The sequence below is a fragment of the Alosa sapidissima genome, chromosome 2 (genome assembly GCF_018492685.1).
Source record: "Alosa sapidissima isolate fAloSap1 chromosome 2, fAloSap1.pri, whole genome shotgun sequence".
Classification (NCBI taxonomy): domain Eukaryota; kingdom Metazoa; phylum Chordata; class Actinopteri; order Clupeiformes; family Clupeidae; genus Alosa; species Alosa sapidissima.
This window is the reverse complement of record NC_055958.1, coordinates 26,307,476-26,332,514: the sequence shown is the minus strand read 5'-3', so window position 1 is coordinate 26,332,514 and position 25,039 is coordinate 26,307,476. Positions and strand designations below refer to the sequence as shown.

Below are 25,039 nucleotides of genomic sequence, written 5' to 3'. Positions count from 1 at the left end.
CCACCATACAAAAGAGGTGATTAATGTTTTTAAAAGAAACACGTTACAGTATCCAAGCAAAAATTTGGAGTTTGAAACATTTAATGATAAAATGCACTGCATCCATTAGACTGAAGTAAATCATGGCTGTGACATTAATTGCACAATAAGTAATACAAACTGGTGTTACGTCTTCGGCAGGTTCAAACTTTTATACAGTCTATGGGTTCAAACAGAAAGAAAATCTAATACACAAATAAACTCTCTCTCACTCACTCACTCACTCACTCTCCCACAAGGTGAAATCATAACACTATGATCTGAGAGAAGCTCGGGCCTTGTCCAAAATGTCTTTCCTTATCTTTGGATAATTGGGATGGGCCTCCAAGACCTATTAAACAGAAACATGATAATTCTTAGTGAAACATATAGTACTTAAATATATTTATGTTTGATGAAACAATAGACATTTTGGACCTATTATTAACACATATTACACAAAAGGACACGTGTGAATCAAAACGTACCTTATGACACACATCGATTGCATCCACATATCTCTTGGCTTTGAGATAGTTGAATGCAAGTTTGTAGCCTGAAAAATAAATGAGGGGAATTACTGCTGGTATGACCCAAATAACAGAGCCATCTACATCATAACATTCATTGCTCTTCCAGATAACATACCAATTGTTGGGTTGGTCTGATTGCCGTACTTCCAGGCCATCTCATAATTCAAGGCCGCATCTCTGAAGGCTTTCTCTTTCTCCATTATGTACCCCATGTACTCATATGCTTTGCAACAGGACTACAGCGAGAACATAAACAGCAAACTTGATTCAGTCGTTGTGTCCACATTAGAGAGCAGAGGCTACCAGAATTAACATCAGAATAAACATTTATTTTTGTCAGCAGAACATAAGTATATATACTCTTGATCCTGTGAGGGAAATTTGGTCTCTGCATTTATCCCAATCCGTGAATTAGTGAAACACACACAGCATACAGTGAACACACAGTAAGGTGAAGCACACACTAACCCAGAGCAGTGAGCTGCCTGCTACAGCGGCGCTCAGGGAGCAGTGAGGGGTTAGGTGCCTTGCTCAAGGGCACTTCAGCCATGGATGTGGGCATAGGAGAGCAGCGCTCAACCACTTTCCCCACCCACATTTTTCCTACTGGTCAGGGATCGAACCAGCAACCCGGCGGTTGCAAGCCCAAAGCCCCAACCAGTAGGCCACGGCTGCCTCCGTGTCTTTTAAAATTACCAGTATACTGTTTAGCAGGATAAGGCATTCTACTGAATAAATCCTGGTGTGAAAAAATAACATCAGCGATGCACTCATAAGAATGTTTCTGATAAACTGGTGTCACAATTTGTTTGAACTCTGACCTTATTGTGACGCAAGCACCTTTTCAGCAGCTCGCCGGCCATATCATATTTGCCTGATTGAATGTAAATATCAGCCAACAACAGCCAACTCTTCTCAAACTCCTCAGCATCTACGATGTTCCAGTTCATCTTGGCAATGCGTTTTAGCTGGTTACGAGCTCGTGGCGTCTGCTTCAGGATCATGTAGGCTGTGGCCATGGCTAACAGTGCAGGGACATGATCTTTCTGGAGAGCAGATGCAGGATGTAGTGATAAACATAGTGATAAAAACAGTGATAAACCTTGATAAGGAAAAAAAATAGCTATTCATAATGGACCTTCAAATAATCAGCTATTAATAATGGATCTTCAAATAATCTATTCAGAGTGTAAATGAATGGTTGGGGTGATTAGAAACTGTTCAAACTCAGACCACAAGTTTTCCCTTGCCAATGCTTGTTAAATGTGTCTACACTAAGGGCACTGTCACATAAAAGCACTCCACATCAGAAGGTCATCTCACGTTCCATATCTCCACAGTGCGTCACAGTAATCTCAAATGCGTACTGACACATGAATAAGGAAATTCTCAATCTCTTTCTGTCACACACACACACACACAGTATGACAATAGGATATGAGCCCCCCCCCCATCACGTTCATTTAAGGTGCGGGGCTATTTGAGCATTGATCTCATGTGCAAACACCGATTGCAGCCAAAGTCAACCCAAAACCTGTGATAAAGAGCAGCCCTTGGGCAGATCCCATTTGCACTTGGGGTGTGGGCCTGCTCAACACCCCCCCCCCCACCCCCCACCCCACCACCTGCTGCTGCTGTTGCTTGCTCACCTCATTGTTTGCGATCTCGGTGAACACGCCCAGGGCCCGCTCCACGTTGGCTGTCTGCTTGGTGGCCAGAAAGCAGTAGTGCTCCAGGATGCGCAGCTGGACGTGGCCTTCGCCCGTCTGCGGCCGCAGCTCCTTCAGCAGCTTCTCGGCCGTCCGCACCGCCAGCTGCTCCGACTCCTGCTTCTCCGTGGAGTTCCTGAAAGAAAAGGCAGAATGATCGAGGGGTGAGAAGAAAAGAGGAAGAGTGAGAAGAAAGAGAAAGAAGAAGAAAAAAAACACACATTCCCTTCAAAGACCTGACATTTCCCATGCCCCTAAACTGTAGTTTTAGGCTCGGATAACAAAAAGCAAACATCAGGCAACAAAAACGGCAGGCAGGCAGCAGGGCCAGAGCTGAGAACTGCAAAGCCACAAGTAAGAAGGTAGCCTAAAACAGCTTGCGCGTTACAAAGAGTGCAAGTGTGATTGCATGGGAAAACCCACCCGATGTCACCATCAAGGTTCTCAAACACCTCTCCACCCACGGTTTCATTGTCAGGGTTCAGGCAGATCTCAATCATGTTGTACACAGCATTCTGTCCCCATTCGTTGTCCTTTCTGGCCTTGTTGAAGTGCCTAAGCCCATCGTTGGGTTCACCTGTATACCTAATGTGGAAAAACATGTCACTTCTTTTTTATTTCTATTTTTTTTTCCTAGTTCAAGGACTTTTAAAGAGTTCTGTAGATACAAGACATATGCAGATAAGTTACAGTTAAGAGCTTTACCACAACAATTTCCTTTTGAAGGCCATAAAGAAAAACTAAAGTAAGCGTTAAAGTTATTAGGCCTTTTTTTTAGCAAAGTCCTTACATCTTATAATGTAACACTAGAATTATGGCCCCACCCCTGTTCATTACCATGTGGGGAACATCATATGCTTAGTCTCTCTCTCACACTCTTTGAGTAACTTTGCTTACAGGCCTGTTTATGACCTCTAAAGGTCTTGTTAGAGTCTGCTGCTGAAATCCACAGAAAACATTCCCTTCAAACTCACCACAGGTAAAGTCCTTTACAGTAGTTAAACCCAGAGTCGAACTTGGCCCTTGGAGAATGCTTCTCAGCCATGTCCAGAAAGCGGGGGACCTCGTCCAGCTTCCCAGCTCGCCTCAGCAGGTCGATCAGACGTGACAGTGTTGGGTAGTTGTCTTGCAGAGAGCACATGCAAAATAAATTATGGGCTAACCACCAATATTTACAGAGTGTGTTTGAGTTTTTGTCTCCTGTTACAGCATTTCCATGATTTTAAAGGGGGAAATTCAACATGTTTTTTTTTCTTTTTTTTAAATGGAAGGAAACATGACCTATATCATACCAGGCTTGCGCTCAAGAAGCTGCTGAAAGTGGAAAATGGCCTGGTCGTAGTCCTGCTTCCTGAACATCAGGTCTGCCATCATCTACATACAGGAAACCACATCTCCAGTTCATCTCATGGGACAATAAATATATAGCCTTTCCATATGGACCATACTGTAGGTGTATGCCTATGCCACATTACACAAATGAATGCTGTGGTAAAGAACTGACCAGAGTGGCTGATTCGTTGACTTGGTCACTCTTCAGTAACAGACTGCACTGCTGCTGACAGGCCTCGACATCATCCAGAGTCAGGTACAAACGAGCCAGATCCAGCATCACCTTTCAGCCAGAGGGTCAGTTTTCAGGAAATATGACACACTACATGTTTTCATACATCATGTAACCTAGACCTGAGATTAAAAGTTTGCTCAGATGTACAGGAAAAAAAAGACAGTAATGTTTTCTGAAGATAAACTGATTTCAAATGATGTAGTAGTAAGTGTGGACAAACACAGACCACTGTGAGCAGAGGGCAGAATGGATGGAGAGACAGAGCGAGAGGGTGAGAGAGAGAGAGAGAGAGAGAGAGAGAGAGAGGGAGAGAGAGAGAGAGACTGTTGTGTGATCCAGCTGCAGAAAGACACACTGAGAGCTCCTCAGTCGGGCCCACTGACCTTGCTATCGCTCTCACAATAAACAAGGGCCTCTTTGTAGAACTTGACGGCGCGCTCGTAGCCCCTCTGGCTGGAGTAGTGCTTGCCGATCTCAGCGCAGATCTCGGCGGCGAGCTGCTTCTGCTGGGGCACGGCATCCGGCTGCTCCAGCTGCATGCGCTTCAGCACTTTGGCCTGGACGTCTCGCGCCTGGACAAGGACGGAGGCAACGGCAAAAAAGTTCAACTCAACTTACTACAAGGTTGTCCGGCATACTGTAAGCCTGAGTTCGACCTTCGGCAAACGCCAAGGATAAGTGTGACCCCAGTGGACTCAAGTGAGGCTGAGAGGGCTTCTTTGTGTGGGGGAGAGTCAAATTGACTGACAGGGCTCCGATTTCAAAACCAAATCTGAAGTGAGAATACCCACCCTCTGGAGGGACAGCATGGCTTCGTTATTTTTGGCCATCTTGCTCTGGACCTTGGCCAGCAACACCAGATACCGACAATCCTCGGACAGGGCTGACAGCTCATTTACTGCATTAGAGACCAAATAAAACACACAAATCGACTTACTTCAATGCTGCAGAAATCTATATATATTCTTTAGGAGAATCTAATTAGTTCAAGACAGGAAACAACAATTTTAATGAGGTATGAGTTGGAATGCAGAAGTGGGGCCAGTGACGCTGGTAATTAGTGAATTTAACCTGCTAAAACACTTATGTTACCAATTTATATACAAAAACAGCACAATTTATCTTCCAAAATTCCATTGAAATGAGACAGTCTCATATCATAGCTGAAATTCACTCTAAAGAGCACAGCCGTTAACTCTTGGCATGCCATGAATACATCATAACTTTCTAACACAATCCAAAACCAAAACATATTATTACAAACACATGTCACAAGATGGTGGTGTCCATGAAGAGCCAACCCACCAGCATCATGGGTGAGGGCCTCGTGCAGGACTTTCTCACAGCTCTCGTACTGCCGCAGCTTCAGTAGGAGCTCCGCCAGATCGTAGCGCAGGAAGTTCTGCTGGCCGCTCCGCAGGGCCGCCTCGTAATAGTTTATGGCCTATAAATCACCAGATAACTACTTTTAATTATGTGTCCACACATTCAATTGCTAGAGCTGGTCAGATGGAGTGTTTCACCAAGCATGACTTTGGACTATAGTGCAAACCTTTGCGTAATTGTGGGTCTTGACAAGTGCTTTGCCAATCTTGCTGGCCAGGGCCCCGTCTTTAGGGTTCTTTTTCAGGGCCAGCTCGTACACCTCGATGGCCTTCTCTGGCTACAAGGACATATTTGGAGTCACATATTTCACAGACTACGTGAGTCATCTGAAGCACTATGGAAGCAGAACATGTGCTGTTTACATTATGTTGCAAATATTTACTCAACAAACATGCTACGTAAACTCCTGGCAGCATGCAATGCACAGGTGCCATTTTTGAGTCAGTTCTTGTGTCCACTATTGCATCAGCAATATCAAGAACATACCGGTGGTTGTGATTAACATATCAATCATAATATCACACCCAAAACATTGCATTACCTCTTGGATGTCCATATAGGCATCACCCAGTAAAAGATATGTGTGGGGGCTGGGCACCTTCTCCACCAATTCTCTGTTTTAAGCAAAGAAACGATTTAAAATCACCCACATCAAACACTTTAAATGTTATTCGACGTGCATTTTCATGAGCATATAACATTGCTTAAGTTCACTCTTTTGTCTCGTGGCCTGGTGTGTGGCGCAACTGTACTCGCCCAGCTTGTCAACACAAGCACAAAAGGCAAAGCGAGGAGGAAACCTGCAGGCTAAGTGATGACAACTAAATAAGCCCACTTTAGGAGCAGCAGAGGCCGCCTGGACAAGTCGCAAATTCCGTCGGGCTCTTGTGAAACGGCATGGTGTGGTGGAAGTCCTGCAAAGCGCGGAAATGAACAGAAGTAGGCCCAGGTGGGCAGAGCTTAATTGGAGGTTGTGTTTCTGCAACACTCCACACAACTTAGTGAGGGAACTCAGTGAGGGGGCACACATTCCAGATATAGTCCAAAAAGAAAAAAAGAAAAAGTTAGTAAATATGGGGTTAATTTTGTCACATTATATAGTCTTGAAACGCTAAACACAGCTGCTGATGCTACCGTAGACACTAAAGTAATTATGGGACTGTGAATCATGACTCATGATTATGCAGTGCTGTGTTTGTGCTTATTTTTTAAGACGAAAAGAGTCACTGCTTCCTCCCACCTGTAGCAGCTGACGTAAAGGCGCTTCTCCTTCCTGTGGTTCAGGTAGATGTCAGCCATTTTCTCTTTGGCCTGGATATAGTATGGCTGCTCAGGCGTGATGTTTCGGAGCATGCTCAGTGCCAGCTCTGTGTCACCACGCAGCAGTGCCAGGTCGGCGTTGGCAATGGTGACCCTCAGCTCCTCCTGGGTTCCAGTGAACTCGTTGATGGCGTCCTGCATCACTTTGGCCGCTTCATGCTGCACAGAGACATTCATGCAAAAATTCAACTTCCCACCCAACAGACCAGACCTCCAGTGACCTCCAAATACTTACAGAGACTAGAACAACTTCATAAGGAATTACATGGAAAAAATGAAAACACCTGCCAACTGAGTACTGCACATGTTAATAACTAAGTCAAACTTTGTGGCTAAATTCCATAGAGAAACTGCAGTTCATCTATCTCATAATGTCACAGCACTGCATGTGTAGGCCCGAGTTCATGACCTTCACGGCCTTGACCTTTATCTAACCCGGGCCACTGTTGGCTGACCTGTTCCCCATTCACCCAGAGGGCCTCGGCCAACTCCAGGAAGATGGAGACGCAGTCGGCTGGGCCCAGATCCATCCTCTTGCCCTTAGCCTTGTGGGAGCCCACCCGACGCACGCCGGGCAGACCCATGGCCATCTGCAGCGTCTTGATGGCCTCCTGCAGCTCTCCCAGCTTCCTCTGCGCCTGGGCCTTGATCAGGTGGTACATCGGGTGTTCACGGACCTAAGAAGGGTACACAGGTTTATAAGTAAGGTTTAGTGTCACAGAATTAGAATGCCTAGATGCAAGTTAGTTGTCTGGGTGTTGTTACTTAACACTATCTGAGAGATTGAAACCAGAGAACAGAGACAGATTGAGAAAGACTAGCTTATGTGTATGGCACAACTATGAAGTTCTGGTTAATTAAAGATTTTAAAGGCATGTTTTATTAGACTATTAGGTGTGTACAGCAGCCTAGTTTAGTTCACTCTGACAGGCAGCCTGATAAGATTTTTTGTACAAAAAAAAAAAAGATCATGCAAGTAAAACAAGTCCTCACCTCAAAGTTATGGCTGAGGCAGAGCTCCAGGGACTGGGAGGAGAGCTTGAAGTTGCCCTGTAGGAGGTGGATCTGAGCCATGAGGAGGTGGGCCTCTGCGTGGGAAGGGTTGAGCTCCAGACAGTGCTGGAGGCTGCTCTGAGCAGCCTCAACGTCACCTGCACAACAACACCATTACCCAACTGAACTACCACAGAAAGGCATCTGGAAAAACTCACACTAGGGCAATGATACCTACATACTGCACCAACTGTGGTATAAAAGCAAAGTATGGCTATAGATGCTGAAGTCAGGTGCACGTAAAGGTCCAATGTATCCTATCACATTAGGCCATTTTTTGGATTCAAGCTCTCTAAATGACTTTTCTCCAAATAACTTTGAAAGATACACTGTTAAATACTGTATAGCAGACCTTAAGCCACCAACAACTTACTTAGACTTAGAAAATACTATTCACCTGACAAAAACCTGACTTTGGCCATGAGATAGATGGCCTGGAGGAGGCCAGGGACGATCTTCACCACCGTGTCCAAGACTGAAGCACAGTGCTGCAGCTGTGGAGCGGGAGACTGGCCCTGGGCTGGAGGCTGAGGGAAAGCAGCATGAGATGGGACAAAGGGGAATCGATTAACATGGCTGACACAACTATCATTACATACAAAGATGAGCAGTTTAAATGTTTCAATCCGGGAAGCATAAAAAGACCATAGACTGTATAAAATGCTTCTTTTAGATCAGTAGCTGTGACCGAGGGGGGGGGGGGTCACTGACCTTGGCAGGACACAGTGCCAGGTACTCGGCGGTGATCTCCAGGAGCAGGTCAGGGTTGAGGCGCTGAAAGTACTCCACTCCGAGCGGCAGGCCCTGCAGCGTGGAGAAGTGGGTGTCCACCGCATCGTTCAACAGGTTGGTCACCTCGTCCTGCGGCTTCCGTCGCTTCAGAGCCAGCACCGCCCGCAGATACAACAGCTCCTGAGAGAAGGGGAGGGAGGTAGAGTGCATGGAAAAATGAATAAATAATAGAATAAAGCAAATGAATGAATGAATAAGGGAACTACATGTAATGAATGCATCATGCTTATTATGCTGTTATTATGTCAAGTATAGTCATAATTAAGAAAGAATATATTGCTTTGTTTTATTAAAAAAAAAAATCAACAAATTCTTTTCTAGCATATTTTCCATAACCTCAATTTCACTCATCATTTACTCAGTCAATCCTGCCTGCTTAAGTAAAAATGGCTTAAATCCAAACACTTTAATGGAGGGACCCAATGCACAGCGCTATGGTATTGTACAAGTGAGTGGGTGGATATTACAAAAACATACTTCAAGAGAGGCAGACTGACCTAGAAATAAATAATAAAAGATTGGCAATACATAGTCCTACTACGTTGGTCAACAGGAAAGTAGATTCAGCTTCCTATGACTACCCTCTGCTGTCGTCATAGCGAAACACAACAATGTGTATTTCTCAACATAGACCTCTTCAGATCATCCACAGGCTAGAGGGTGTATAGAGCCTCTACTCAGATTTGTTTAGCTTATAGACCAAAATAAATGTCTTATCTCCATTAACAGAAAAACAACAAAACGACTGAAACAATCAAGTAATTTTACACTATCATTTCCAAAAAGAGAGATGATGAAATACTCTTTCGAGAAAGCAGTTTAAACGCCCACATGCAAACACACCCATCACCCAAACAAAAATACAGATGTCATGGTCTGATGGATGGTGGGCGTGCTGTAGGGAGGGTCTCTCTCTCCCTCTCTTACTCTCTCTCTCTCCCTCTCTCTCTCACCCCCCCCCCCTCTCTCTCCCTCCCCCCCCCCCACACTCACCCCTGATTTGCCGATGGACTGCTGGATCTCAGTGAGGAACTCTAGCTGCTGCTCAGCGTCGTCCAGATGGGCCTCTAGGAGCTGACACCTGATGATACCTACAGCGCATGGGAACACAGAGAGGTTTAGGAGGGGAGAGGGCATGGGTTCTCCCTCTTCCTGGAGGTCACTGCTCTGAGCTAGCAGAGATAATTTGTTGCTCTCCCTAACTTCAGAATTGGGCTGACTAGCAAATCCATATGGCTGTTCTAAAGTCCTTAAAGGCTGCATCAGCGATTTCAGGCCCAAAAAAGGCCCAAACATAAATGATCACATTCATCTAATCTTTCTAACGATCCACTAGCTGTCTGCCCCATAAGAAGGCCGTCAAAAATCTGCCTCTGTTTTGTTTGAACATCAACACAAGTGACGTATCCCTGCTATTGCTGATACAACCTTTAAACAGATTATTTTACTCTAAAACTCCATGGTGTGTAATACTCTTTTGGGGGCACGGTGTTACTTTTCTGTTTTACATAAAGTCAACCCTGAGTTTGATCCTTGCCTCCCATATAAAACTTGTGCTATCAAACCTTCTCAAAGGTTCAAAGTCATGTTATTCATAACTAAAATAAATACAAAACTCCTCTAAAAATCATGTCTCTAAAAACCTCTAAAGATCAACATAGAATAGCAGTTACAACATGCTGCTGTCACATGGTTCTAAACACTTCTAAAGGATACTTGAACAGGGTTATAAAGTTAAAGAGTGTTAAAGAAAATATTTGCCTGAGGGCTGACAGGGCTCAGTTAAAGGGAGGGGAAAACAGACCAATAGCCCTTTCTTTCAAAGTGTGGGCCAGTGAACTGTAATACCATGTCATGTGTTCTCTAAGATTACAGAGCAACAGTTGGCCTTACCCATTAAAGCGGACACACTAGACTCGTCCAGCGTCATGGCTGTCTTGTACCATTTCATGGCCTCCTTCACACGACCCTGCAGGACCATCTGATAGCCCATCTCAGTGGCCAGGTCTGATTCGCCGGATGCACGGGAGAATGCTCGCTCCACCATGGAATGGGTCTGCTGGAGGATAGGCTCCGCTCTTCCACACTGGAGACAAAACAAGCAAATGTGGGGTGGAGGGGGGGCATTTCAAGTTTAGTGACAAACCTGGTTAAGATAAGGAAGTAATACACTTCCTAATAGAAGAACCATATGGGCTTTGTTCACCACCATATTGAATGCTGCTAGCCACAGCTTCAGACAGGCCTGGCGACTGGACAGTGGTTGGGGGCTGGCTATAAAATGTCAACAGTTATGAGGGGGGTGTCAAGTGACTTAGGCTGAGAAATCCTACCAGTCGGGTGAAGGCGAGAGACATCCTGTAGCAAAGCTCTGGGTTGTGAGGCTCCTGGATGTCCAGGCTGTTGACCAGGTTTGAGAGAAGGCTTACGGACTGTGGAGAGGAGAGAGGAGTGAAGTGAAAGTGTGACGGAGAATACAACTTTACAGATCTTTTTTGTCTTTCTTCAGGTTAGCATTCCAAATCTTGAGTCACACTAGATGCTAAGTGGTCCCTGGAAACTGTTAAGGTTTTATTAACTGCTGAAAAAAATCTTAATTGAGTTCATTTGACTCAGCATAGGCCTACAGATGCACATAATCAACAGACCAGTGTTAAGAGTGATATCAGCATGAAAAAAACACATCTAATCATTGCTATGGGAATCTAAGTCCATAGAGTGCCTAACTGATGACAAAAACATCTTTCTCTGCAAAGATCTGTGTAATGAAAACAAAGTAGTCCCAGGGAATGTTTTTACACAACGCTTAATCAGCTTGCAGGAGTAGTGTATGGGCCAGGGGCTGGTGTAGGTCATACCTCACTGATGTCCCCCTCCCTGCACAGGGAATGAAGTGCCAGCATTCTCAGGGCTTCAAGGTTATTTTTGTCTCTTTGCAAAAGCCTGTAATTGGCAAAGACGCAGGCAGGGAAGCAGTTAAGACCAAATGTTAAAAGGGTGTCAGTGAGATGGTCAAAATGAGTAACAAAAGACAAGGCAGCCTATACTAGTGTATGAATGCTGGGGCAAGTAAAGCTATAAAGAGCTAAAGCTAAAGAGATTCAACTGATTTTCAGAGGTGTTACATGATGAAGTGGATTATCATTGTCTTTCCAAGCTGTCCCATCATCCCATTTTGATCAGGAAATCACAGATCTTTGAAACCAAAGGACTATTGAGTATCATTACAGATACTCCTACACAATGGAGATTAGAGGGAAGAATGAACAAGCCAGTGTTACCAGATCAGAACACACTTCCTACATCTATCCATCCATCTTTTCATCCATTCATTCATTCATTTCTTGCTCAGGTACTGAGAAAGAGCTTAGAGGCTGATCACACAGTGGATCCACCTGATCCGTCCTCTTTTTCTCTCTCCAGCTAGCAGTGTAAAACGCAGTGCATCCTGGGATACGTGTGACTCCGGCGTTGAGACTCAAAGGCTCTTTATGCCGGCCGGCCCTGGCCGCCGTCCAACTCGGAGAGCTTTGAGGAACAATGGCTCAGTCAGTCCACACAAGCTCCGTGGCTCTGCAGTTGATATTCATTTGCACTTGAATGATGCCTCACTTGCAATCACTCCCAAACACACACAAATGCACTTTTTATCCTCCTGTTTAACATGGAGCAATAAGCAAAGGTTGTGATCTCATGGGGATTTAAGAGAAAAATGAGAGATAAAACTAAAATGCTAAACATACACCGATCTGTCAGACTCTTCAGCCATTACTGGTCTGACTAGTGCTGAGAAATGAGAGACAGCCGATGCCAATGAAGATATCATTTGGAATGGAATGGTCACAAGTTGTGCTCAGAACTGTGACGGATTGACTCAATGAGATAGGTGTTTACTGATTTGATGCCCTATGTGACTTCCATTTTCAGTGAGTGCAGTCAGCCTACCAAGACAAAACAGGACAGTAGCAAGCAAAAACAGAAAATATTTGTAAAAAAAACTTCACACAACTTGAAATCCTCCATAGTCACTGAACAGTGTGAGGAGTCAACTTCAGTGCCAGACTCAAGGTCCATTCAGAAGACACAGACAACACAGACATGACACACAACGTACATTAAAAAGATAAAGATAAACAGATAGAGAAAAGACAGGAGAGAAAAAAAAAGAAAAACACTGCATTTCTATAAAAGACATTCTATAAATGTCAGTGTTTCGGCAGTGATGACTGCTATCGTATTACACTAAGGATTTGCCAGCAGCATGACAATGTTGTTTTGGGGGACAAAATGAATTTGTAGATCAGACTCAATAATGCCTGGAAGGTGCTGACCCCTACATTACAGAACAGGGGCCTGTACTACGAAGGGAGCTTAACCTACCCAGATGTAACCCAGGGTTACTTTGTTAAACCGGGGTTGACAAAACCTGGTTATCTTAAGTGGTGTTAATTGGTACTACGACGCTGATTATGAAGTTGATTTGTTGAGCCAGGGTTAACCTAATTGGAGTTTGTGCGCGTTCACATAAAATGGGCAGGTTGCAGCGCAAGTCACCACTTTCAATGATGACGCGATCACCTTATTTTACGGATGAGGAATGCACAATTATTATGCCAAGTTATGAGGAATTAAAACCCACTCTACGACAAAAATCAAATACGTCGGCAGTGAACAAAGCAAGGCAAGACTGTTGGCAACGTATTGCAGATCGGGTAGCCTAAATGCCTAAAAGTAAAGTTTTATTTCCACATGTTCTTCAAATATGTGTTACGGAGGATTAATAGCTTGCGGAATGTCTAAAATGAGTTGAAATAATTAAATTGCCTATTTTGAGTTCATAGAAATGCCTACAGATGCAACACAATTTAGAAGTGGGCATATAGATTACAGTAATAGGATAATTGAATGTTTAAGTAGCCCCCATTGACTGATTTAGTTTATGCCTAATCCTGTGAACATTTCAGATGCAACACCATTGCCAAACGCACATGGCAGCAGGTGAAAATGAAACACAAACACATTATTCAGAATAGTAGGTTTATATAGTTATAGCTTGCATTAATATTTCTTAATTATGAAAACATGTAGGCCTAGTATGCTTATAGCCTTCACTTGGCCTCTGTTTTACAGCTAACAAGAAAAAGGTGTCTTTGAACACTACTGTAAGGAGTGTTTTACAGTAGTAGAGGAGTTGGCCATGCAAATAATAGTGAAAGGCCGATTGTGGAAGGGGTTAAGGGGGGCATTCGGTCGGATTCTGGTGCTGTGGAAATGTGTAGCCTTTATGTGCAGGGTACAGTAATATGACATTCATTACAAGTTTGTTAAAATGGTGATTTTAATTTATTAGGCCCACTGTAGGCTATGTCCGATTTATTTTAGGTTATTCTTGCTCAGATGTTCAGCATACTGTAGGCCTATGTCCGATTTATTTTCGGACATACTGTAGGCCTATTCTTGCTCAGATGTTCAGCATCACCGATGGAATACATGAATGTCCACGTACGGGCATTGCTATGAGACGTCTTCCTAGATCATCTGACAAAGATAACGAATTCCCTCGGCTGACAATCTATATCTTCATAGAGAATATCGTCCGGGTAGGTTATATATATTTTCTGGCGGTCTCTAAAACCCCTCGCCCTGCGAAGAGAGTCCCTCACGATTTGAGCTCCAATGTCGTATGGATCATCCAGGTACGACATGTCTCGGGAGAAATTGTTAGTGGAGGGGGTGGTACTTATAAAGAGTGTGGTTAACGGAAACCTCGGGTTAACCAAGAACATAACCTGGTCGGAGCAGGTTTGAGATGCAGCGTAAATTGCCATGGCAGCATACCTCGGTTAAAACATATCCACCTTTCGTAGTACGGGTTAATCGGGAAGTTACGCCACACGTGATCAAGTTACTCTCGAAGTTACCCAGATAAGCCAGTAACCCCGCTTCGTAGTACAGGCCCCAGGTCACTTGCACGAGTGCACCTGGGTTTCTTGAGCAGTATCCTCATACAGTCATTATAAGCAACCTTAAGCTTCTGCATGCGTGCCTTTTTAAATTTAGTCCATAAGGGAGCAGTATACAGTGGAGTGCCATATGCGCTAAAGAGGCTAATTTTGACGTCATCCATGCTCATGCAGAATTTTCTTACCAACACGTTAGCATATAATATGCAACGCTGCCTGTAAACATAATATCATCATCATCAGATAACTGATCTGGAATGTAGTGACCCAGATATTTTGTTTTGTTACAGACACTCATCACTTGTCCTGATAGGTAGAAGTCTGGAAAACAAAGATCTTTGTCCCCTTTTGTCCTACATATCAAGACAGCACTCTTTTTGGCATTTTTTTGGCCTTATGAGCAATGATAACATTCTTGCACTGGTCATGCGTGGTATGATGTGCCTTGCTGCTGAAACCATTCACTCCTGTGATGTGTATGCAGCAACAAAAACAACATACAAGAGGAGTTTAAAAAGACTACCTCTGAGCTTCATCTACAGTCTGCTCCCAATTTTGAAGGGTCAGAAACAGCTGCATCTTCTTGACGAATGCGGGAAGGAACCCAGGGTAGCTCACAATGATATGGCTCACCATCTCTAAGGCTCCTGAGTAATTTTGGCGATACTCATAATACTGAACCTGCAGAGAAATACAAATGTGCTGCTGAAAGATAGACTATGTCTACATTTAGTCTATGTCTACATCAATGTCTACAGTACATCAAGAGGAAAATGTGCCCATGACTCCTGTGGTCACGGAAGAAAATTCAGCAAATACTTCCAGTATTTGTGATACAGTTCTATCCTGGTTATATAAAACTATTCATTAAAAGACAATAGACTCAGACATAAGGTGCTGCCCACCTTTCCCATCAGAGCCAGAATACTGCCACTTTCCTTCAGGCCCTCGTCAAAGTACTTCCCAGATTTCTTAGCATAAGCCTCCTTATTGGATGTAAGGTCTATCCATCCTTTCAGGATAATTCCCTGGAAACATACATTGACATAAATCACATGACAATAGAAAGGGAAAATAATGTGCATACTGCACTATCTAATTAACATGACATTTATCGGTATATTTATTCATTTGGCAGAGGGATTTATCCAAAGTGACTTATATAACATTTAAGCTATTGCCATTTAAGCATTTGTCAATAATAGTACTGGAGGATAGGAGTGCCTACATATTAATTACTAATCAAGTATGGTAGTAGGAGAATTGGTAGAAGAGGAGGTGGAAAGAAAAGTGAAGAGGAAAGAGGTAGAGGAGGGGAAGAGAGGGAAGAGCTAAATAAGTGTGTATTAGGTGTGCGAGGTTGGCAGAAGTGCTAGGAGAGGAAGTATTTTTGGAAGAGTTGTGTCTTCAAGAGTTTTTTCTTCTTTTCTCTTTTCTTCTAGAATTTGTAGCTTTTTTATTAATACAATAGTAACAGACCAAAGCCCTCTCTGTAAGTAATTATGCTTGCAAAATGTCAGTACTAACTGACATTAATGTGATTGTTACTAATTTCTACTATTCTCCTAAATACCATGCACTTAACTGGCATATAATTATTTGGGAATTAATCAAGAGACAATATGAGATACAGGCGTCAGGCGGGTTATACACTATTTCGGCAGACTTACCTCTTTAGAACCATTGGAGATCTTTATCATTCTATCAACATATTCTCTTGCCTTATCATTCCGACCCAAAAGCCAGAGGAACATGGCTGCATAGTACAAGCCCTTTGGGCTTGCACTCTTGCGATCCTCCTTAACTCTTGTGTCATACTCCTGGATAACATCTTGATCTGATAACATACAACATCCAAAAGATGGATTTATATCAGTGACAATGCAAACAGTCTCCAAATCAGTCAGAGCCAAAAGAGCGCCTACCTGGGTTTGGTTTCTTCTTGTGTGCGTACACAAGTGCCATGAAGGAGCAGAGAGATACATCGCGTTTGTCACTTGTCTGCTCAAATTCTTGAATGGCATCTTGGACTTGGTCTAAAATAAAGAATATATCCTGTGTACTGTACCACAGTCATAACAACGGTGCTGATTATTAGCCGTTTTTGACCTTTTACCTTATAGCTTACCTTGCAAAAGCAACCCATAGGCATGGAAAAACCCAAAGATGAGATTACTGCTAAATTTCCTCTGAGCTTCGGCAGCAATGCCAATGACACTGTTTGAATACTTTTCCTGGCAATAGTACAGAATTGAAGCCTGGAAAACACAAGCAACCAACCAGCAAACAATAACACACAGCGCAGCGTTTTGGCAAATAGACATGTACGACTGGACAAGATATCACAAGGTAGCTAATCATAGGCGGCGTCAGCGTCTTTCACATACAAGTGCTAATGATACATTTGTAAAGAATCAGGCAGGCCTAAAAGTAAAACTACTAAGCTATCTATCGATCGATTGCTCAAGAAGATGATGATGCAGTGGGACAATATTTCGGTTATCTAGACAAATCATACCTGACGCTTTGATAATGTGCGTATGCAAAATATCTCATCATATGTGGGAATAATGGACAGCTGACAACGATTTATTTCTAAAGTCTACAATTATAAAGTTGCGTGGGTAGGTAGGTAGGTAGGTATGTGTTTAGCTTCATACAAGATTAATCAGATGGTGGTGGCAAAGCTTCCAGTAGGCACCTCCTACTTACCAAGGCTGTTTCTTCATCTTGTATATCTGCCATGGTTACGATCGATATACTGTTGTCTTAATCGAAACAATGTAACATAATTGTTGAATATGCAACAAGAGCTATACTAATGTTTTTTGCGCCATCTTGACCACGACAGAGCGTCTTAGCAACCAAACAACCGACGCCATTTCTGTGAGGTCAAGAGGAAGTGATGTGCGTTAAGGTTTGAACCTACTTTTAATGCTTTTAACGCTAGATGGCGCTTTCGCCTTGCGTTGGGCTCTGACTGAGCTGCGCGTATCGTGTTGAAGTGTTTGTTGTGCACCGTGTTCCAGTTTGTGGAATCATCCCATTTTTGCTCAGTTTTTTTCTCTAGGGTCTATTGAGCCATCAGTACGGAAACTTGTATTCTAGATAGCCTAACGGATAGAAACATAAATTGGGATCGCTCTATGACTCCTGCAGGCATATCAGCCTAGGTTACATTTTGCTGGTAGACCTACTTTGACCACTCTTAAAAGGAAGGCCAAGGCTTTTATCTAATATGAAAAGGTTTCTGACTGATTCCCAATTGTTCCCCATCTTCAAGCATGTCCCTCAAACTTCTTTAACATTGTCTTCCAGAATACATTGGCCTAGGGTAGAACTTATTTTTGGACATAACCATAAAGTGTGTAGTAGACCCTGCCTTTGCCTTTCCGGATATAAAAGAAAATAATAGGAAATAAAAAACAGAAAACTAATCACAGAGATGTCAATGCAACAGCCTTTGGCCACATATTCTTGTCATGACTGGTAGCCTGGCTATAGCTTATAAGCTGCAAGTAGGCTACATTCTGCAAAACATTTGTCAAATCTTGAAATTATGTTAATCATGCAGAATAATTGTGTTAATTATGCAGACAAAACATGGCAAAAAGTAGGGGTCACATGGAAACTCACCATTCCCATAGCATGTAAAACTGGGGTTTCGGTGCTTTGAATAGATGGAAATGATCTGAGTCAGATTCTGTGGTTTGGAGCACATCTGAAACTCTAAGATAGGATCCATCAGAATACATTTGGTGGTCAGTTGGTAGTCACACAATCTGCCCTGTAAGCAGACATTGTGCACAATAGAGTTCATTCAGACAAGCTGGATCAATGTTATTTTTCTAAAATTCACCGCAAAGCTTCCTCAGTTTACAAAATGTTTTTATGTATATGCCAAAATCTGTCATTATGCATTCAGATGTGTTATACGTTGTTGGTATTAGGCTCTTTGTTTACAGTTTTCCTGTGTTATTCTGGCTGAGTTGTCACCATAATTCCAACATCATATTGCTACTATCGCGATAAAATCTGCTGATATGAAACAAACCTCCCAGAAGTAGGTAAATAGCACAGCATACAAATGAGTGAAAATGATTGGAAAATTATGAAACCTGAGCTTTGAGTAACTTGGGATGGCACTGAAGAGTTTTGCAAATGGTTAGTGTCCCACTTGTAGGCCCAGGGATTGTGTCCCAAGGGAGACCTTACACGCCTTGTCAGATACAGTTTCACACAAGTCCTGGCATATAATCATTACTTTCTGCAGCAGTCATCAATGGGAGAGTAAATCAGGTTGGTATTGAGCCCTGCACATCAGCTATGGTGGCTCTGGTTTGGCTGGTTCCAAAGCACACAGTAGAGAGGCGGCAGCTCCACATTTGCCCAAGAGACACTGTTCATTTGATCTGCCACTCAGTTCTGTTGAATTGAGGTTTCTGAATGCCATTGAGATTAAATGTGGTATTTTCCACAAAAATATCCTTTGTTAATGTGTGTCAAACTTGAAAACAACGTGAAGGTAACTGATAGTTGGTAAACCAAAACATTTTCCCCAGGAGTTTGCTATCTCAGATCACCATATGGGTTGTATTAAGACACAGCATGAGCGTAAACCTTATACATAATGTCAAGTACCAGATTTCAATCTCTATAGGCAGTTAAGGTTGTTTTAGTGAAATCACATTTCCCTGCTACTAGTGTTTCTGTTTTATTTCGCAATATTACAAATTAAAATCTTCTTCCCCTCACCCCATAATAAAAAACGGCCTTTTCTTTTCAATGCCATTAGATGGGCTAGTTATTGTGGACCTGAGTCCTCAGTGGTCTGATGTGGATGATTGTGATAAATGATACCGTGCCCGGCTAGAGCAGTTTCCTCTGCAGTCATAAATGCATCATTATAGCTAGAGAGGTTTGTGTCACATTTATGGTGTATATCTGAACCACATTACTGTAGACCTATGCTTACAAGTGTAGAGGTTAAGAGGAACTTTAAAAACCTTTTAAAACCCTTTAAAATGTATTATGCCTGGCAAGCTTAAAATTAGCCCATTATAACCCCTCCCATCTAACCGTTTTTCAATCGTTATTCTGTAGGACTCTTTATTAATTTAATATGCAACCACAGTAGTGCATTTGGTATCGACAAGCCGTCCTTTATCCACTGCCACTGTAGTTTTAATAAGTTATATCAATAGCTCATAAGTAGTTGTATGACTGTATAGATTTAATTTTCCAATATGCCTCTATCATTGAACATTTGTTGTTTCTTGGCAGGTGCTTGGAATCTTAAGACAACTCAGAGGTTTCTTTGCACAATAATCAGATTTGGATTCATTGCTAAGCTTACACATTCTAGCTAGTAAGCCAGTTTAGACTAAAGTTTGGAGACACGTGAAGGTAGAGGAGAGCTTGCAGAACAACCTAAGTTCTGAGCACAGGAAACAAAATTAAAGAGCAGGCCAGTCAAATACACACAGAGCAATGATGTCATGTTGCCAAGCAACAAGAGGGGGATAATCTGCAACCTCATTGCACATTTCAATGGCAGAATGAGACAGGACCACCCTGCATTCAGTCCTGCCTAAAGCGTAGGGAACACAAGCCCATGAGGCAAGGCAAGGCAAATTTATTTGTATAGAACATTTCATACACTTTAGCAATGCAATGTGCTTCACACAAAAACAATGATAATGATAATAAAAAATAAATAGATAAGTAAATAAATTAGTAAATTAGTAATTAGTAAAATAGTACATAAAAACTATTAAACAAATGTGCATTAACTGCAGAAAGCATCAGCTTGGTCTTTAGCCTAGTTTTAAAAATGGTGTTTTTTTATGTTCTCTGGAAGCTGTGGAGAATGAAGAGACATCGCTGCCACGGTTGTCCATTTCCTTGGCCATATGAAAACACTAAGGAATAGAGGCCATTGGGGGCTGTAGGTGGTCAAACGCATCCATTTGTTTGTGCTTTAGCTGAGAGCATATTGATTTTCCTCTGACTGGCATTTTAGTATTGCTGTGTGTCAGTAAGAGATGGAGTACCAGCATTTATAAGCTGGAAAATGTTGGCAGAAATATCAAATTACTTGTTCAAAGGATGTCTTATGAGCAACACCTTTACAACAAACCTACACAAAAACCTACAGAGTTTGTTTCTGGAGTTTAATGCATTTTTGGTGCATGGTTGGTGGTTCTGTACAAAATGTTTGGTAGCTCTTAGATCATATACTCAATACACACAACATAACAGGTCAATGTTCTATTTGTCCACATGGCTTAAGAGGATAATTACTTTCATATTACTGCAAATATCTCCCAGTGAACTATTTTCTAGATGATTTGGCTACAGGTACCACAATAAATCTAAAGGTTGATTGTGTTGCTCTTGTCTAAGAACAAATTGAACAAACCGCAGGCAAAAGCAAGAACTGTAGCTCTCTTTAATAATTTATCAAAAGCTTCACACACAAGATGTTTATAGGCTCTAACACTACACTTTCTGTTCAGAGGCCCTCAGACAACATATGTACAGGTGCTGGTCATATAATTAGAATATCATGAAAAAGTTTATTTATTTCAGTAATTCCATTCAAAAAGTGAAACTTGTATAATCATTCGACACAGACTGATATATTTCACCTGTTTATTTCTTTTAATTTTGATGATTATAACTGACAACTAATGAAAACCCTAAATTTAGTATCTCAGAAAATTAGAATATTGTGAAAAGGTTCAATGTTGAATACACCTGGTGCCACACTCTAATCAGCTAATTAACTCAAAACACCTGCAAAGGCCTTTAAATGGTCTCTCAGTCTAGTTCAGTAGGCTACACAATCATGGGGAAGACTGCTGACTTGACAGTTGTCCAAAAGATGACCATTGACACCTTGCACAAGGAGAGCAAGACACAAAAGGTCTTTGCTAAAGAGGCTGGCTGTTCACAGAGCTCTGTGTCCAAGCACATTAATAGAGAGGCGAAGGAAAGGAAAAGATGTGGTAGAAAAAAGTGTACAAGCAATAGGGATACTCTGGAGAGGATTGTGAAACAAAACCCATTCAAAAATGTGGGAGAGATTCACAAAGAGTGGACTGCAGCTGGAGTCAGTACTTCAAGAACCACCACGCACAGACGTATGCAAGACATGGGTTTCAGCTGTCGCATTCCTTGTGTCAAGCCCCTCTTGAACAAGAGACCGCGTCAGAAGCGTCTAGCCTGGGCTAAAGACAAAACTGCTGCTGAGTGGTCCAAAGTTATGTTCTCTGATGAGAAGAGTCTGTCCCAGAGAAGGTCCCAGAGTCTGGAGGAAGAGAGGAGAGGCACAGTTTCCACAGTCCGTGATGGTTTGGGGTGCCATGTCTGTTGGTCCACTTTGTTTTCTGAGGTCCAAGGTCAACGCAGCCGTCTACCAGGAAGTTTTAGAGCACTTCATGCTTCCTGCTGCTGACCAACTTTATGGAGATGCAGATTTCATTTTCCAACAGGACTTGGCACCTGCACACAGTGCCAAAGCTACCAGTAGCTGGTTTAAGCAGAGACGTTCTAATGAGGACACACACAACGTTTCCTCGGCAAAACGTTGACGTGAATACATTGAGCCAATCATGTGGTGTGATGTGAATACATTGAGCCAATCATATGGTGTGTTGTGAAGACATCGTGCAATCAGCTGGAGCAAGATTGGTGTCGTGAAGCCTTGCACATGCGCATTTCTGCCGAATAGGATGCCCGATGAGTGCCCAAAAAGCATTGCAATATGGCCGCCGAGTGGAGGGACTTGCCTATAAGGACCATGGTATCCCTGTTCTTAATTGGCCAGCAAACTCGCCTGACCTTATCCCCATAAAATATTTTCTATGGGGTATTGTGAAGAGGAAGATGCGATACGCCAGACCCAGCAATGCAGAGGGCCACTATCAGAGCAACCTGGGCTCTCATAACACCTGAGCAGTGCCACAGACTGATCGACTCCATGCCACGCCGCATCAGGCAAAAGGAGCCACAACTAAGAGTGCTGTACATGCTCATACTTTTCATGTTCATACTTTTCAAGCCAACATTTCTTTTCATTAGTTGTCAGTTATAATCATCAAAATTAAAAGAAATAAACACTTGAAATATATCAGTCTGTGTGTAATGAATGAATATAATATACAAGTTTCATTTTTTGAATGGAATTACTGACATAAATCAACTTTTTGATGATATTCTAATTATATGACCAGCACCTGTGTATATATAGGTATATTTTCCTAGCTAAAGATATGAAACCCTCCCACTTTTCCTCAATGATGTAACCAGTAATGACTTACGATTGCATACACCGACTCTGACTTATATTTTTGAGGATGCGTAGTATGTTTCTTACAGTCCATGAGATGGATGACACAAGGGTGTATCTTGAATGTCCATTTATTAAATCATGCAGTGATGAAGCATTTGCTGTAAAGTGCTCATTACAAGCCCTGACAAATGGACATGCTCAGGAGTTGGTGGCCTTTCCGGATGTGAAGTGGGACTAATGCTGATTGTGGTTGAGCTTAAATGATCAGAGAAACATTCATTACAACGGGGAACTGGAAAAAAGCCCTGCATGGGCCCTAATGCTTTTGCAATTATGTGTGGTTAGCCACTTGAAACAGGGCCTCCTACCTATCTTAGAAAGACATCATGTTGTTTACAAAGAGGAGATTAATCATTTTTATTGTAGGATTATTGAAAGTGTAAAGCCAGCTACAAAGTGTTTCTGTTGTTGTGCATATTGATATAGGCTATACACTATCTGTGACAACTCCTGGCAGCTGCAGCCTCAATTAGGTCCTGGTCACCCACTTACTAATTGGATGATTTCCTTTGTTTTTAACTTGTCACCCTTAACAAGCAGCACCTGAACTCTAGGACTCCCCCTTTGGTTGTAGTAATCACATGTTTGTGTATTTAAATTCTTTAGTTTCACTTCCTTCTTTGAGTAGCGTTTGTAATGCTACACAGCGCTAAGCCGTGTCCTTTGTTTCGTTCTCTAAACAGTTTGGACTGTAGTTTACGTTTGTTGCTGTATACTCTTGGCTTTAAGACTGCTGCAAGTTTGCTGGTTGAATGGTGTGACTTCAAGAATAAAAATAGGCTAACTAGCATAGCTCCTACATCATGGCTGATTTGTTACACTCATTGCCATACATCAAGATTGCCATGTGACATATTGGATTGTACGTTTGGATTACCAAATATCAGCCTTATAGAAACTACTGTATGCAAATCTAATATACACTCGTACGCAGCCATTCATATATAAAACGATATAATGCACAATTATAATCAGGGACTGAAAACAGAATGATTTTCATTTTGGTTCGTTTGGTTCGTCGGGTGCAGAAATCCTTTGAAATTCTCAAATTTACTAGATCAAGCGTGATCTTAATGCCTATAGTGTTTCTTCCCCGAATGAGACCCAAATTGAACTTACAATTACAAATATCTGGTTATTTAGCTAGATGACAAACAAACAATAATTTAAAACACAAATACTGTACTTGATCTCAGAGATGGTGTAGGCCTACTACAGGATCAGGTCATGCTTCTCTCTGGAAAACTGAATGGCCATTATATAATTATAATTGCCCATTATAGTCAATAAACTATAAGCAAGTTACATGTACGACGGAGTATTAGGGCCACACATGAAAGAAAAAATATGTTTGCCATGACGAGATTCGACATTTCGAGAATAAAGTTGAAATGCATATCGACTTTAATCTCGACGTATCGACTTTAATGTCGCCATGTCGACATTAAACTCAACATTTCGAGAATAAAGTTGAAATATCATGTCGACTTTAATCTCGACGTGTCGACATTAAACTCAACTTTTTGAGAATAAAGTTAGTTTGGAGAGAGAACGACCGCTCCGGACGATTGAAAGGGAAAGAGAATAAAGTTGAAATGCATATCGACTTTAATCTCGACGTATCGACTTTACTGTCGCCATGTCGACATTAAACTCAACATTTCGAGAATAAAGTTGAAATATCATGTCGACTTTAATCTCGACGTGTCGACATTAAACTCAACTTTTTGAGAATAAAGTTAGTTTGGAGAGAGAACGACCGCTCCGGACGATTGAAAGGGAGGACTAGGCCTAATGAATGAGTGTTCAAGTGCAACAATGATTAGACATAGGCCTATATCATGTGGACAAAACATAGAACAATGGAGGGAGCAGGAAGAGTGAGGAAAGTAAGAATTAGAGGAGGCTGAAGAATAGGACGTGGAGGTGAAGAAGTAGGAGGAAGAGGAGGAGGAGGAGGAAGAGGATGCAGAGGTGAAGAAGTGAGAGGGAGAGGATGACAAGGACAAGGAGGTGAAGAGGACACGGAGGAGCAAGAGGAGGACGAGGAGGGGGAAGAGGAAGGGTAAGAAGAGAAAGAAATAGCCCTTTTACAGGCAAAAAAAAACAGTCTACATGTGGGGATATTGTCATACGGCATCCCAGAATATATTTTCCCCGGTGCCTTGGACTAGGACATTGCATGTGATGTAGACGAAATTTTGAGAGGGACGACCCAATGAAGACTGATTTGTTTTGTCTCAGTGAAATTGCTATTTTGTGTTTTGACTTGGAAAAACACACTTGTGTTTGTTTTGATGTGTGTAAATAAACACCAATACTTGAAGTTTGGATCCCTGTAT

At 42.3% G+C, this 25,039-nt stretch overlaps 1 protein-coding gene across 1 annotated transcript; it reads right to left on the bottom strand.

Annotated features, from left to right (window-relative positions):
* Window positions 1–63: 63 nt before the first annotated feature.
* On the bottom strand, window positions 64–17,224 carry ttc21b (tetratricopeptide repeat domain 21B). The gene is made up of 29 exons (XM_042083197.1): window positions 17,054–17,224; window positions 16,470–16,599; window positions 16,267–16,377; window positions 16,012–16,178; window positions 15,247–15,369; window positions 14,865–15,022; window positions 11,237–11,321; window positions 10,712–10,810; window positions 10,272–10,464; window positions 9,372–9,469; window positions 8,298–8,498; window positions 7,984–8,113; window positions 7,527–7,684; window positions 6,989–7,210; window positions 6,454–6,692; window positions 5,755–5,827; window positions 5,380–5,490; window positions 5,133–5,271; window positions 4,619–4,725; window positions 4,211–4,399; window positions 3,765–3,875; window positions 3,553–3,634; window positions 3,235–3,385; window positions 2,684–2,845; window positions 2,201–2,396; window positions 1,373–1,597; window positions 667–787; window positions 507–574; window positions 64–370 (listed from the first exon to the last, which is right to left on the bottom strand). The coding sequence occupies exons 1-29, from the start codon at window positions 17,084–17,086 to the stop codon at window positions 293–295; spliced, it is 3,960 nt and encodes a 1,319-aa protein (XP_041939131.1). The 5' UTR covers window positions 17,087–17,224; the 3' UTR covers window positions 64–292.
* Between the last annotated feature and the right edge of the window lie 7,815 nt (window positions 17,225–25,039).